This window comes from Antennarius striatus, chromosome 6 (assembly GCF_040054535.1).
Source record: "Antennarius striatus isolate MH-2024 chromosome 6, ASM4005453v1, whole genome shotgun sequence".
NCBI classification, from domain to species: domain Eukaryota; kingdom Metazoa; phylum Chordata; class Actinopteri; order Lophiiformes; family Antennariidae; genus Antennarius; species Antennarius striatus.
Genome location: NC_090781.1, coordinates 15660444 through 15673800, shown reverse-complemented (window position 1 = coordinate 15673800; position 13357 = coordinate 15660444). Strand labels below are relative to the sequence as shown.

At 38.8% G+C, this 13357-nt stretch overlaps 2 protein-coding genes across 5 annotated transcripts; one reads left to right on the top strand and one right to left on the bottom strand.

Moving 5' to 3' along the window:
• Positions 1–273: 273 nt before the first annotated feature.
• On the bottom strand, positions 274–5373 carry usp16 (ubiquitin specific peptidase 16). 3 transcript variants are annotated; one of them, XM_068318063.1, is made up of 17 exons: positions 4932–5373; positions 4646–4842; positions 4452–4555; positions 4226–4338; positions 3925–4145; positions 3738–3833; positions 3513–3643; positions 3345–3432; positions 2963–3044; positions 2791–2882; positions 2660–2713; positions 2394–2552; positions 1624–2296; positions 1406–1500; positions 1196–1282; positions 957–1098; positions 274–881 (listed from the first exon to the last, which is right to left on the bottom strand). In XM_068318063.1, exons 1-17 carry the CDS (start codon positions 4990–4992, stop codon positions 760–762), a joined length of 2517 nt encoding a protein of 838 aa, XP_068174164.1. In that variant the 5' UTR covers positions 4993–5373; the 3' UTR covers positions 274–759. The 3 variants fall into 3 exon arrangements, with proteins under 3 accessions (XP_068174164.1, XP_068174165.1, XP_068174163.1); XM_068318064.1 differs by having other exon boundaries at positions 957–1069; XM_068318062.1 differs by having other exon boundaries at positions 274–1098.
• Positions 5374–5504: 131 nt separating this feature from the next.
• Positions 5505–8347, top strand: rwdd2b (RWD domain containing 2B). Of its 2 annotated transcripts, XM_068318066.1 has the most exons (5): positions 5505–5576; positions 5690–5947; positions 6046–6113; positions 6835–7203; positions 7303–8347. In XM_068318066.1, exons 2-5 carry the CDS (start codon positions 5735–5737, stop codon positions 7553–7555), a joined length of 903 nt encoding a protein of 300 aa, XP_068174167.1. In that variant the 5' UTR covers positions 5505–5576; positions 5690–5734; the 3' UTR covers positions 7556–8347. The 2 variants fall into 2 exon arrangements, with proteins under 2 accessions (XP_068174167.1, XP_068174166.1); XM_068318065.1 differs by having other exon boundaries at positions 5510–5947.
• Positions 8348–13357: the final 5010 nt, after the last annotated feature.

Sequence of the window (13357 nt, the reverse complement as noted above, 5' to 3'; positions counted from 1 at the left end):
TGTAGCGCTTACTGCGCATGCTCAGTGACAGAGCATACCCACATACATTACCGAGTAAAGCACTCTGTGGCACTTAATATGAAACTAATAAAATGCACTTGACATTTTATAAATTAGCTTCCACAACTTGAACGAAACCAATGTTTGTACAGAGGTTATAATTTGTTCAATGTTCATCATGATTTTAGTAGCATACTTTACACTGTTATCACGAGTCTGGAAAGCACACATTTATTTGTAGCACATGTAGCATGTACGCTGAACCAAAATCTATTGAAAGAAACCAAAAGATGATATTTATTTTTTCATTATAATCACATGGAAATAAAGGTTTTCTTTTACATGAGAAACTTTCCCACTCACGGGGAGGAGCACGTTTTGTTTTTTTTAAAGTCCAACATGACTGCAAAAATGAACACATCAATCACTGGACCGAAAGAGGGACGTTTCGTACTTTCAGTGATTATTATAGTTTCTCCTTCACACTTGGAAGTGAAGAGTGACAAAAAAAAGGCTTTCAACTCGTAATCTGTCAACTCACTAGCACCAAACTCCAAACATTGGATCTTTAATACTAGAAACAATGACATCTCAGTACTTAAAATTTCCACACTTATCAAATGTTGCCTCTGTGTGATCAATATCACCACAGCCAAGCATTTGCTAAGGTTGGTCGACTCAGAGATCCTTATGCTGTGGAAGTGAAACAGCAGTAGCAGGTTGATCTCAGGAGTTCCTGAATAGTGAGGTGCAGTTTGATCACACAGTTCTTTCATAAAAGAGGAGGTAGGCTTGGCAACTTTGGACTTTGCTCTCATTCACTGGTTGAACGCTTGTGTCACTGATATGAAACCAGGATCCCTTGGGTGGCTCTGCATCTCCTGAGGGGAAGTCATGAGTTAGTGGAGATAATAAATATATGGACCAAATTGTTATTCCATGACTGCCATACCTACCGTTTGAAGAAAGTTTGATGGATGTGGATTTGGGGCAATCGAGACGTACTTTCACATATGCTGTGTAATGACCGGACCTCATTGTTCCACTGTGCTCTACAATACCATACAAACTGTACAAAATTTCTCCTTTTGTTACGTTCTGTTTAAAAATAAATCATTTTTAAGACTCAGTTTAAAATATAACATCAATATAAGTCTGAAATAATTTTGAAAAAGATATTAACCCCAATACTGACCTTGCATTTAACCTCACAAAAAGAAGCCAGATCAAGTATCATCGGAAATTGGACATGTCTGTTCACCTTACAAATACTGTATCCATTCTAGTGGAAAAAAACAAAACCATACATTTAAATGTGGTATTGGTTCACAGCAATGAGATTAAAAATGTCTCCGCGGTCAATTAGATCAAAGGGAAAAAGAGAGTTGAAAATTTCTTAATGTACCTGTTGAAATCTTTTCAAATGAAGTGTGAGCACTGGTGGGGGAGAGGAGATCAACATTTGCTTTAAGGCATCCGTGTAGACACCTTTCTTGGGTCCTTAAAAAAATAGAACAAAATGTGATTCACATTGAAGTTGAAAAAAAAATCACTTAAGAGAACAAGCTGGAAAATGTGAAAAATAAGCCAAAGGATAAATATTATTATATAATTATATAATACCTCCAGCTTTATCTTTGTTTGGTTGCTGTTTAGTGCAAGTGATACAAAGCAGGCTGTTGTTCTGCATGAGGGTTTCCACTGCTGTGAAGTGAAAAAGGCATGAATAGACTGAACACTCCTGTTTCTCTGGGGCTTTCCTGGCAGCCAGTGTTTGAAAGGCCAGCTCTGGGTCCTCATTTACTATAGTGTATTCGTTAGCCTCCAGCGCCTTGTCTTCACTCTGCGTGACTTGTTCCACATCCTCAGATTCTTCAATGAAAGCATCATTCAGGCTTACTTTATTTATTTCACTAACCAGCTGCATGTCGTCTTCCTCCTGATCCACATCAGAAGTTTTGTCACAGTATATGATGCTGTCCTTTGAGCCATGCTCTTCTAAGACAGAAAAATGGTTGTTGACCGATAATGTAGGTAATGAGTCGCAATCAGTCATTGAATCCTCATTCTCTTCTGTTTCCTTTGTATCCTGCAGTGTGTTAGGTTTCTTCTGGTTCTGTTCTGGCTTACAGTTATCTGCAGTATTTCCTTCAGTTGGCGAGTCTTCAGGAATTTCATGGTCAGCATTTTCTGTTTCATCTGCTATAGGATGCATCTGTTGGCTCTCTGTTTGGCTTGGAGATGAGAGACTATCCAAAATGACTCTGCCCTCAAGCTTTTGCTGCCTCTTTTGTTGCTGTAGGCCATGACAAGGAAAGAATACAGCACAATACAATATTTTATTCTGCACAATTATTTAAGTTATTCTTCAAGACGCAAAACATCCAGTTCACCTTTGCTTGCTTCTTCGCCTGCTTCTTTGTTTTCTTTTGCTGATACTTGCTGGGAGTAATATCAACATTTCCACTGGTTGAAGCAGGACTGTTTCTTCCATCCTGGCTCAAATCACTAATGTTCTGAACAACTTTTTTATTATTCTTCTTTCTGTATGCCTGAAAGATGTCGTCACAAGAAGATATATGAGTGTGCAAAAGATAAATCATAATGGCACATTAAATTGTAAAAACAAGAACAACAACAACAACTAGTAAGTCTTTACCTCATCAAACACAGGAAGAGAAAGATCTAAAAACATCTCGGTGACTACAGATACCTGTAAACAGGGCAGAGACCTTTTAGCCTGACACTGACATGATAGTGAAAGTTTGCTGATCTTAACTGATTGCATACCGTTTTACACTGCTGGCACATTATAGTACTGGTCATTTCTCCACCAAAAACGTAGTCGACAAAGTTTTTTGGAAATCCATTTTTCTTATACTCTGAAATCAGAAATGCACCAGCAGATGGAAATATTTAGGCACACCACGGTGGCATAGACACATCTGAATATAATGCTTACCTTTCACTAATGATTTCAGCTGCTCCTCATCTATGCTTTTTCTTGATTCTTTCAGTGCCTCCAAAATCCCAGAGCTTATTCTCTGTGGAGACAAAAACAAAACCTATAAATGTAGATGATGAAAGTAACCTTTGATAAATCAATGGGGAGATCTTGCAGGTACAAAATGTACATGACTGTTACAGAATTTCAATAATATCAGTCTCACTTAGTGCACTCCATTCTCTAACCAAACTACTGAAGCAGAACAAGGTAATGATCAAAGTTCATTAAATGAAAGAGAAAAGAGATATTTTTCAGACAAACAGATAGATAGGCAGACATAGATATAGATAGACATAGATAGAAATAAATATAGATAGAAAAATATGTGCATCCATACTTTGATCTCTTCGGCACGCATTCCATCCAGAAGATAGCGTAGCAGCTCCTGGCTATCCTGCTGCTGAAAGCCTTTGAACCTGGCGGCTCTGCAGAAAGGAGACATGCATGATGGTTTGACGTACATATCTTGAAGCTGAGTTTCACCTGGACTTGCAGTCATACTCACTTTTTACAAACTTGTGTGAACAGCTCCTTTGGAGTAACCACACTCTTCTTGGTTTCCTGCATCTCATTCAGTAGCTGACACATAGCCAAAGTAAGGGATCCTGGGTGTTCCAGCTGCACCCCAATAGGATCCTGTAGTCATAATTAAAGTTTTAAAGTCTAATAAAGTATATTTTGGGAAGTGTGTCAGTAGGATGTGTGATGCTAAAATAAAATGGAAACATACCAGATTAGAACAGGCAACAGGTCTAATTTCTACACTCATTTTCTCTTTTGTCACTTGGTTGATGATCTGTTTTAAGAGCTGTGTTTGACAGAGATTCTGAAAATGACAATGACAGCAAATAAACTGTAGGATTTAGGAAATATTTAATTGAACCCCAAAAGTAAAACTATGTACTGCTTGATCTTACTTGAATGACTGCATTAAAGAAACACGTGTTTCCCAGGTTGCTCAGCCCCTTGACTGAAATGCCACCACTGCTTTCAGATGTGTCACACTTTCGTGTTTTTCCAACGCTCTCTTTTTTAGAATTTTTTCTTTGTCCTTTATTTTCCTTGTCTTCACCTTCCTCTGGTTTTACAAGGGGTGTCTTCTGATCACCTTCCAGCAAGCCGTCTTCCTCCGTAATGTCTAAAGAAGGGATTAGTTAGAGAGAAACCTTCTTCTGTTATATTTAAAAATGATTGTGATTTTCGACCAACAGAACATACTTTCCTGCACTCTCTTTATGGGACATGAAGAAGTTTGTTTTTGTAAGTTGGTCACCAGCTGAGCCAAATGTCCAGTTCTGGAATATTGGACTTCATCATCACATATGTAACACCTGGAAATTTGGCAAGAATTCACAAAAACGAACTTGTCATTTAAAGCACACCTTATGTCTCACTGACATAAGGTCAGTGAGACATAAGGCGTGAGACATAATAACACACTCACCACACACTCCAGCTGTCCAAGCTGATCACCAGGCAGTGTGGATCTGAATGTGGAGTCTCAAAATGTTTAATGGCATGCTGGTTCTCAGAATTTCGTCCACATCCCTTGCGGAAAAAGATGCATTTGATGACTTAGCAAACAATAATTTGATAAACAATCAAAATGTGAATGCCAAACAAGCTGAATAGACTCACTCTGTGGCCACATTTCAAGCACATCCATAAAACGTCAGGTTCTTGATCGTCTTCAGAATCCTGTTGCAGGATTTGGATGTTATTTTCCTTACTTCCTTCATGCTTGCAATCCTGGCAACATGTCCAATCAGAATTTCCAGACAGTTTCTTTAGAAGATTTTGGTCCGTTCCCTTCTTAATATGTCTGCAGGATGGACCTATAAAAAGATAACAATCAACATAAATAATAGTAAGAAGTCTAAGGCCTTACATTGGTTGTCTATCATGATGATGATATTTTATTCACCAGTCAAGTCGATGTCCTCCTCTTCTCTTGAGCTCCTCTCCTTCCCCCTTTTCTTTCCCATTTCAACTAACTCTACTCACCAGAGGTGAGTGGAAGTTATCGGTCACAGCCGGAAAGTAAGACCCTGGTGTCACAAACACTCTATTGGGTTCCAGTTCATTCACTGCCAGAATCTGCGATCTGCAAGTTAACGTGTCATTTAACTCCGCAGCAATCCTCGTGGTCGGATAAACTTACTGTCTCAACCCGAGTTCAAAATCGACACGTTTCTCCGTTTCGTTTACGTTGACAAAATGAATTTTCTAATCCGGGCATACTTTACTTTGTGTATTATTTTTTTACTCAAAAATTATCAGACCTCACGTAAAAAAAAAAAAAGGGGGGGGGGGGGTCAAGCAAAGTTTCTAATTAACAAGAAGAAAAAAATAACGTCTGATTTGGAAGCAAAAACATTCCCGACTGAAAAATACAGACAGTCAGAGGAACAAATGTGAGGGTCGCTGTTTCTGCTGCTCGATGTATTTCCTGTGTACGTCGCTTAAAGCAGTCCGACTTGAAACAAATCCCTGCTACTGTTGTTATTGTACCTGCCGGACATCCGTTTGTTGCCAGTTTGTTTATCTCAATCTTTATATGCCTGTTAAGGTCGTTTGTCCAGTTATATATTTCAGCTAACGGCAAACAAACACCCCGTTTGCTCCCCGACTTAGAAATAACAGTGTGTGAAGTTTAAATCGTCATTATCTTTGCATGTATAGAATCAGTGACCGTCACCGGACCGACGATTGGTTGCCTTTGTCAGCATGTCTTGCTTGGAGTGGGCAGAGTCTCAGCTCGCTGAGCTGGAGCTGCTGACCAGCATGTTTCCCACCCAGGAGGAGCTGGAGATGACTGACCAGCTGGCAGTCGCTGAGCTCAGGGACTATGTGGAATGTTCAGATTCTACAAGCAGCCCACCCTCCTCCAGACCTCGGTTTGTCATCAAACAGAAGCTGCCTACAACAAGTATGGAAGGGGTACGTTCACTGAATGCCCTGTCATTGGATTCTAATAAGAATGCGCTAAATAATATAGTTGTCTTTCTCTTCCCCCCCCCCCCTGATGCTCCACTCAGATGGATGTCATTTTGTCTTGTGCTTATCCGTCAGAATACCCCAATGAATTACCGGAGATATCTGTCCGGTAAGGCCCTGTTTGAGTTGAATGTGCAGGCTTGGGCAGAGTGAGTTTTCTGTTTACAGTTCAAAAAAAAAAACTTTATTAGTCCCCAAGGAATAACAAGAAAGGTCCCTGCTCTTCGACAGCCCATAATGCTGCAACACGTTTAACACGTTTCCATATCAAGCAGACATTTATAAGTTAGACACATTCAACTTTTTTTTCCTTTCTAAGCAGGGGATGAAGTGAGAGGAGAGGAATTCAATTTTTAGAAACCCTGCAACAGAAGGCAGCAGCTGAACGGCAAAGAGCCAGAAAAAGAAGCCAGGGACACCAGTGTAATTTGTGTGGTCTAATGTGGAAATTAAATGACAAAAATTATTTAAATGAGCATCAGACTAATTATTCAGATGTGCCAATGAACTGTGGTGAACTGTGCCAATGACTGCATTGTGAAAATCTAATTTCCATGATAAATATGTGCAAACTTAAACTCTTAATTGTTCAGAAGGATCAAAAAGTAATAATGCATTAGCACTGAAAAAAAAAAAAAACACCCTATAATTTTCTTTCAGAAAATATTTTACGGGAGGTATCCATTCATATAGATTTTTACACTGATCACACTGTTCTGATTATTTTGGTCTCTCTACATAAGCGTTTGCTCCTCAATATGGAAACTATTTTCAAATGCCTTCAATCTGTTGAGAATTCTTTTTCACTGTATATTTTATTCATGCCCTAGGTGTGCTGGTCTCAGCAGGGCTCAGCAGACACAGCTCCACATAGATCTTAATGCATACCTCATGGAAAATTGCCAAGGGGAAGTGTGTGTGCTCTCTGCCATGGAGTGGGTGAAAGACAACATGCAGCTCTTCATTAATAAGAGCTTATCAGCAGGTCCAACACCCAAGAAAGAATATTCCTCTTTACGACCACAGGAAGTGTTCAGCCGACTGTGGATTTACAGTCATCACATCTACAACAAGACAAAGAGGAAGAATATCTTGGAGTGGTCCAAGGAGCTCGGTCTGTCGGGGTTTAGCATGCCAGGAAAGCCTGGTGTTGTGTGTGTGGAGGGTCCTCAATCTGCCTGCGAGGAGTTCTGGTCCAGGTATCTTTGAGTGTTGGTATTTTTAGTACCTGATGTCACGGCCAGAAGTCTGCTGAGGTGCCAAGATTCTTATTTTCCAAACTTTTTCCCATTTCACAGAGTGAAGGTGCTGACATGGAAGAAGATCATGATTCGACATAGAGAGGATATTCCCCTTGATCATCAGGGTGAGGACGGCAAGACTGTCGGAAATAAAGACTCTCTGCGCAAATTCACAGGTTTTGAAGAGGTAGCGTTTGACCCTCATGGGAACAGAGGTAATCACATGGACCTGGGCCAGCTTTACCAGTTTTTAAATGAAAAAGGGTGTTGTGATGTCTTTCAGATGTATTTTGGCGTTGAAGGGAAGTAGTGGTCAGACCTGAAGAATTCATGTACACAGATATTAACCTGGTGCCTTGAGGCTGAATCCTCCACTCTCTGAAATAATACAAATAGAGTCCAATTCACTTTTGTTTTATCTGTTTTTATCTTGCATTTGAGCACAAATGGACAGTCAGCATGTTGTTACATGGGCCAGATAAACTGAGATTAAGGGACCTGATAGGAAAAAAGGACACAAATTACACTGGAGTTTGAGAAACAAAGTTCTCACTTTTATGGCTCATAGGCAAATACTTCATAAAGAGACATGAAGACTATGTCTTTTTTTCAGAAACCTCAGTTATTTTTATGTGATTAATACTCCTGTATGGGCCTCAGGTTACAACCTTCCCAAGGTGTTTCTTTCCTCAAATGGTTCCACTGTGGATCACAATCAGGCAATTATAGGATTTGTGAGGCTAACTCCACATTAATAAGTGAACAACATTTACAACAATTTTCCAAATATCTGTTTATGAAATCTGTTGATTTTCTTCATATGAATTATAGATTACACAATCTACCCAATTTTCTTTGACTGATTACTTTTTGGATAATTTTCACATAATTGAGGATTACACTCTGGCAATCAAAACTGGGATTATTAGACTGAAAAGGAATGAAGAAAAATATTTGATTTTATGATTTTTACTGGGTTCAGTGAAAACAATTGTTTCAGATAAATTGGTATTGATGGATGTTTTGTAATTTTTATTAACAGAAATTGTATTTTTGAAAGTTCCTCATTGTTGCATTTGCACAATAAACTTTATGTAATCTATTGCTGTTGACATACCACTGAAAATTATCTCCTCAGAGAGATCTTGAGTGAGTTCAGACTTTGTAGAAACATTCAGCTGGTGAAACGTGTACTTTTTGGAACTTCGTTTTGACCAGAACTGTGATATTAAACCTATACTACACAACCTGCTAAAGTGTGATATGATGATGGCAGCTTGAAGATAACCCCAATGATGAACGATGAGTATACATCACATTGAATGTGCTTGCTTGGTCAACATTGCCCTGCAGATGGCACCATTATATAACAAAGTTATGAAAATGCCATTCTTAGAAGGTTAACGTGTTTAAACCCAATACATCCTGGGGGGGGGGAAATAGAGCTATCTATCTCTATCGAGAAGTAAAATAAATGGCAATACAATCCTGAAACTGGATGTCTGGACACTTGGACAGCCTATTTTTGGGGGAAAAATGGGAAAGAAAATAAAATGGTTCCATCCTTCACTGTCGTGTCTAACTGCTTTAAAGTTCACTGGATTTTTAAAAAAAAATATCCGCACTGCCTGCTATAGTTGACTGGGCCTAGGTTATGTCCTTGGTTACAAACTGTTAGGCATCTCTATAAGCTCTGTGGCAGGAAGAGGCTAATACTACTGCTTTACAAACAGAATCTCCTGGTTTAAATCTACCCGGAATGTTTCTGTGTGGGGTTTGCATATTTCCTCCCCATTTCTCCTTGGATTCCCTCCATTACTCCAGCAGAAGTACAGTTTAGGCAAACTGGTTCCTATGAATTGCCTGTGAGTGTGAATTTGTAGATTGTCTTTCTATGTGTTACTCTTGTGGTAAACTGGCAACTTGTCCAGGGTGTTCAGACTGTGAGCCAGAGTGCTCTCTCACTCAGTGCCAGCTAAGAGAGGCACCAGCCCCCTGTGACCCTGGCCAGGATAAACAGTTACAGAAACTGGATTGATGTGTGGCCACACTCTACACAAAGAGAGAACCTAATTGGTTTGTGTAAAAAGTAAATTCAAAATTTCATGAACCTATTGCAGTCAGAAATCTCTCTGGAGTGATGTGTCATGTTTTATCTGTGTGCCTCATTTTCATGGTTTGACCCAGAATGCGGCACATAGCCCTGGTCCCAAAAGAGCTGTATCACCTGACAAAATGCTGCTACAATGCATTCAACAAAATTTCACTGATTGTTTGTATCAAATCTTAATCTTATGTTCCTTCAACATGAAATTGTGATTCAACCAAGCTTGTTAAACTTTTTACATGATTTCATAAGCAAATGAAACATCTCTGTTCTTGTATATTTGACAAAAGCAAGTAGATGCTTTTTTAAAGCAAATAAGCCACAGTTAATTCGATTGGCTCTTTTGTGTATGTTTTTAAAATTAATTTGGGTCTTAGGCTATGATTCTGGAATTGCTTGGGTACTGGAATTGATGAGCAAAGCCCTCCAATTATCTCTAAATGGGTTGCTCTTTTTGATGCATGTCTCAGTCCGATCTTTTGTCCTGGACTTCTTAAATGAAATGGGAGTGCTGGTGTGGATTGTATTTTTGTGTGCCACCAGATGTTACTAGTTTTCAGTCTGCCCTCAGAGAATAGATTCTCACTTCAGTCAGATCTGACCTGTCTCTTCAGAAGACCCATCAGAAGAGTCTTCTGTCTGTTTATCTAAGTCTCGCTGGTGCATCAACAGCTCCAGCTTGTCTTCCAGGATTTGATTCTCTAAACCAGGACAAGCAACCTCACTTCCAGTGTTTGACATCCGTCTTACAGTTATCTTTTCTTCAGTATGCAGTTGAATGAGTCAGTTCAAGTCTTAATCTTATCAGTGCTCCATGTTTCTGATATTTCTTCTCTAAATATTGACTTAAAGCAGTTGTGTTCTATCTTTATTTCTAACAAGGTAAACAACACACCCACCAGAGTTCCATATCTGGTGCTAGCTGTGGACATAAAGTATTCATTGCTGAAGTAGGTCTATAGGACATCTGTCAGGATTCCTAAGTATTTTTTAAATGCTGAATTATTACATAAGACAACTTTTGCATGTAGGCATTGCTCGATTTGAAAAGTGTATATTCTCAATCAGTTGGTATTTCTACCACAAGTCTCTGAGCTCCAGGCTCATCTCTGAAGTTTGGATGGAATCAATCCAATCATAAAACATGTGTCTGTTCTAAACTGAAATGTCATATGAAAGGGTTTCATGTACTGTGTACAGTGCTCCTGCAACCAGGTTTCCTTTTTTGACTCACCTTTAATTTATCCATCTAATTACATACATACAAATAGACACACAAAAATGGCATAGTCACTAATATTGTAATCTGGAACATGTTGATTATCTCAGCCAAGTAGGTTCCCACAGCGCCTGTTGGTTCATTGGTTTGTTTGCCTGTTTGTCTGTCACTTAGCAGGATTATACAAAATCTATTCAACAGATTTTCATGAAACGTGGTGGGAAGACTGACAGCAAGAAGAAGCCATCAGAATTCAGAGTATATTTGGTTATATTTTTCACTTTAAAATTGTGAGATTGGAAATTTTAAATGTTCAGTTGAAAGTCTGAGTTATTTGCTGATGAGCCTTAGGTCATCAGATCTGGAAGATTACTTACATTATTTGCATCCACATCAGACCATAATGTGTGTAGATCTTACATGGATTATGTATTTATTGTATATCCAAAAGCTGTCGAGTCGATCCACTGGACGTTAAGAAAGTTCTTGAAGAACTGAAGAAGACGAAACGTCTTCAAGAACTTTCTTAACGTCCAGTGGATCGACTCAACAGCTTTTTGATAACCATGACCTGGATGACTGAGAACCTACACAGACATTTATTGTATAACTTGTAGACACCATCAGTTAAGCTTGGTACAAAAGTAGCTCAGTCCACTAGGTCCTGGGCTGGGGACCAGAGGGTGGCTGGTTCAAGGCTCATGTGGACCAAAACATTTGACAGTGGCACCAGTTCACCTCCTGAACACTGCCAAGATTCCCTTAAGCAAGGCCCTTAAAAGTTGGTCATTGAGGCGCACCAAGAAGGAGCTTCCCACCGCTCTACCTCTCAGCATCCGCATGTTTACAGGCCTCTTGTGTGTGTGTGTGTGTGTGTGTGTGTGTGTGTGTTACATACACATATCCCCACCTATATATTTGAATAAGCTCACTTAAAAAGTCTCATGCTGTCACACTGTTATCAACTCCATCCACTACCTGTCAATCACGGCGCCCAACCAATCACAGCACATCTGCCAGAAAGAATCATGTGAACAATATGGCGTAAGGCATCTACTATGTTAAGAGAAGAAATAACTATACATGGACTTCCCAGTTAACATAATTTTAGAGTGTCATAACTGTTCCAACTATTTTCATGTTTTTGAGCTGAACGTCCAAACAGCAGGAATGACACAGAAAACGGCAACAAATTCTGAGTGAAACTAGCTGGCTAGCACACACGGTCTGTCCAGTTACGGTTTCTGTTTGGAATGGGACAATCGATGTAGCATCCAAAATACTTCCTCGCTGTAGAAGAAGTGACAGTTCAACTACAATCTATAGTCAGCGCGTCAAGTACAGCCATTCATTTGTTTTCCGCTCGCCTTGCCTTACTATAAAACTGGAGGATTACATATCTCAATGAAACATTTTTTTGATGCTTTTGTTCAAAAGGAGCTGTGCATGTACTTCATGTATAAGTAAACAAGTTTTTTAATCAGATGTGCTTATTTGTGTGTTACAGTTTGTATTTGTAAATAATTCTGCTATGAGACTTTAAAAATAACCCACTCACCATTGCTTATTAAATGGTGAATACGATACACTGTGCAGTAGGTTCATACATTTGTAAACCCCTTCATCTGATTATGATGAAGTAAGTGCCTCACCAGCCATGAACCTCACCGCACGTCACTATATATATATGTATATATATATGTGTGTATATATATATGTACTGTATATATATAATTTATTTTTTCTTCAAATCGTTAAAATCCATTTATAGCATTTTGAGTAATTCTGAGAACAGACAAACATACCAGTGTCAGCAAAAACAGAAACTACTTTTAAAAAATTGCTGCTTTAACGACATCTTGACATCTTGACATCTTGACTTGGTAAGTAAGCAAAAAATAATGTTAAATGGTAATTACATAGCCTTAAAAGCAAACAAAAGCATGGAACAGCAGTAACAAGTAATAATTGCTGGTATTAAATAAATAGGGTTTTAGCACAGAAAAACTGATTTTCATGTCCAAAGCAATGGGCTTATAGTTAGGGCAAACACTTTATTCATACAAAAACAAGCCAAAACACTAAGGGCTCACATTAGATGTGTTTCTCATTTCAGCCTGAAGAGTGGACTCAGTATACTGCAGGCTTTTGGTTTGGTTAGTGTTCTTTCCACACAGAGCCAGTGAGCATAATATCCTGGTTTTGATCTGACAAAATTTTACTGACACTCCTGGTTGCCTTGTCTGCTTAATTAAGTGCATTTGTGCATTCTAATGAGATAATGGTCAATGGAACAACTCTGCTGTAGATGTTAATTTTACTTTCACTTTTACTGTGATGGCACTAAATCCTCCTTTCTTTAAATTTAACCACATCTTTATTTTAATCAAGGTTGCATTTTCCAGATGTATAAACTACTGGACTGTATTAGGAGTCGCGCTTAATATTTATGTACACGAGATGCAGCATATTTATGTACACGAGATGCAGCACAGCCTTTCAATGCAATGTCTTCCACTTCTGCCATGCTTTGAAAAATAAACATAAATTAAATTATTACCTATCTGACTGAAAGCTTCCTAAAAATAAAATTCTTGGCAGACTTGTCCTGGATGACATTTGCTTGTAGGATGCCTAATGAAGTGTCCAGTGCCTGTGAAATGAAATTGCATTTTTGCATATAAATGGCAACAAGCAATGTCAGCTATTTCAGCTTTTTATTATATTTTCACTTTGGCATCAAATGAATGTGAGCATTCAGTAACTTTTCTTTTTTAAAATACCTT

Bases quoted from the DNA above. Each gene is read 5' to 3' on its own strand.
- usp16 (XM_068318062.1), bottom strand. From the start codon at position 4,992: ATGGGAAAGAAAAGGGGGAAGGAGAGGAGCTCAAGAGAAGAGGAGGAC. The intron at 4,146-4,225 runs GTATGTTCTGTT...TCCCTTCTTTAG, and splicing joins CATAAAGAGAGTGCAGGAAA to ACATTACGGAGGAAGACGGC. The intron at 3,834-3,924 runs GTAAGATCAAGC...TGTCATTTTCAG, and splicing joins TCTTTAATGCAGTCATTCAA to AATCTCTGTCAAACACAGCT.
- rwdd2b (XM_068318066.1), top strand. From the start codon at position 5,735: ATGTCTTGCTTGGAGTGGGCAGAGTCTCAGCTCGCTGAGCTGGAGCTG. The intron at 6,114-6,834 runs GTAAGGCCCTGT...TTCATGCCCTAG, and splicing joins TTACCGGAGATATCTGTCCG to GTGTGCTGGTCTCAGCAGGG. The intron at 7,204-7,302 runs GTATCTTTGAGT...CCCATTTCACAG, and splicing joins TGCGAGGAGTTCTGGTCCAG to AGTGAAGGTGCTGACATGGA.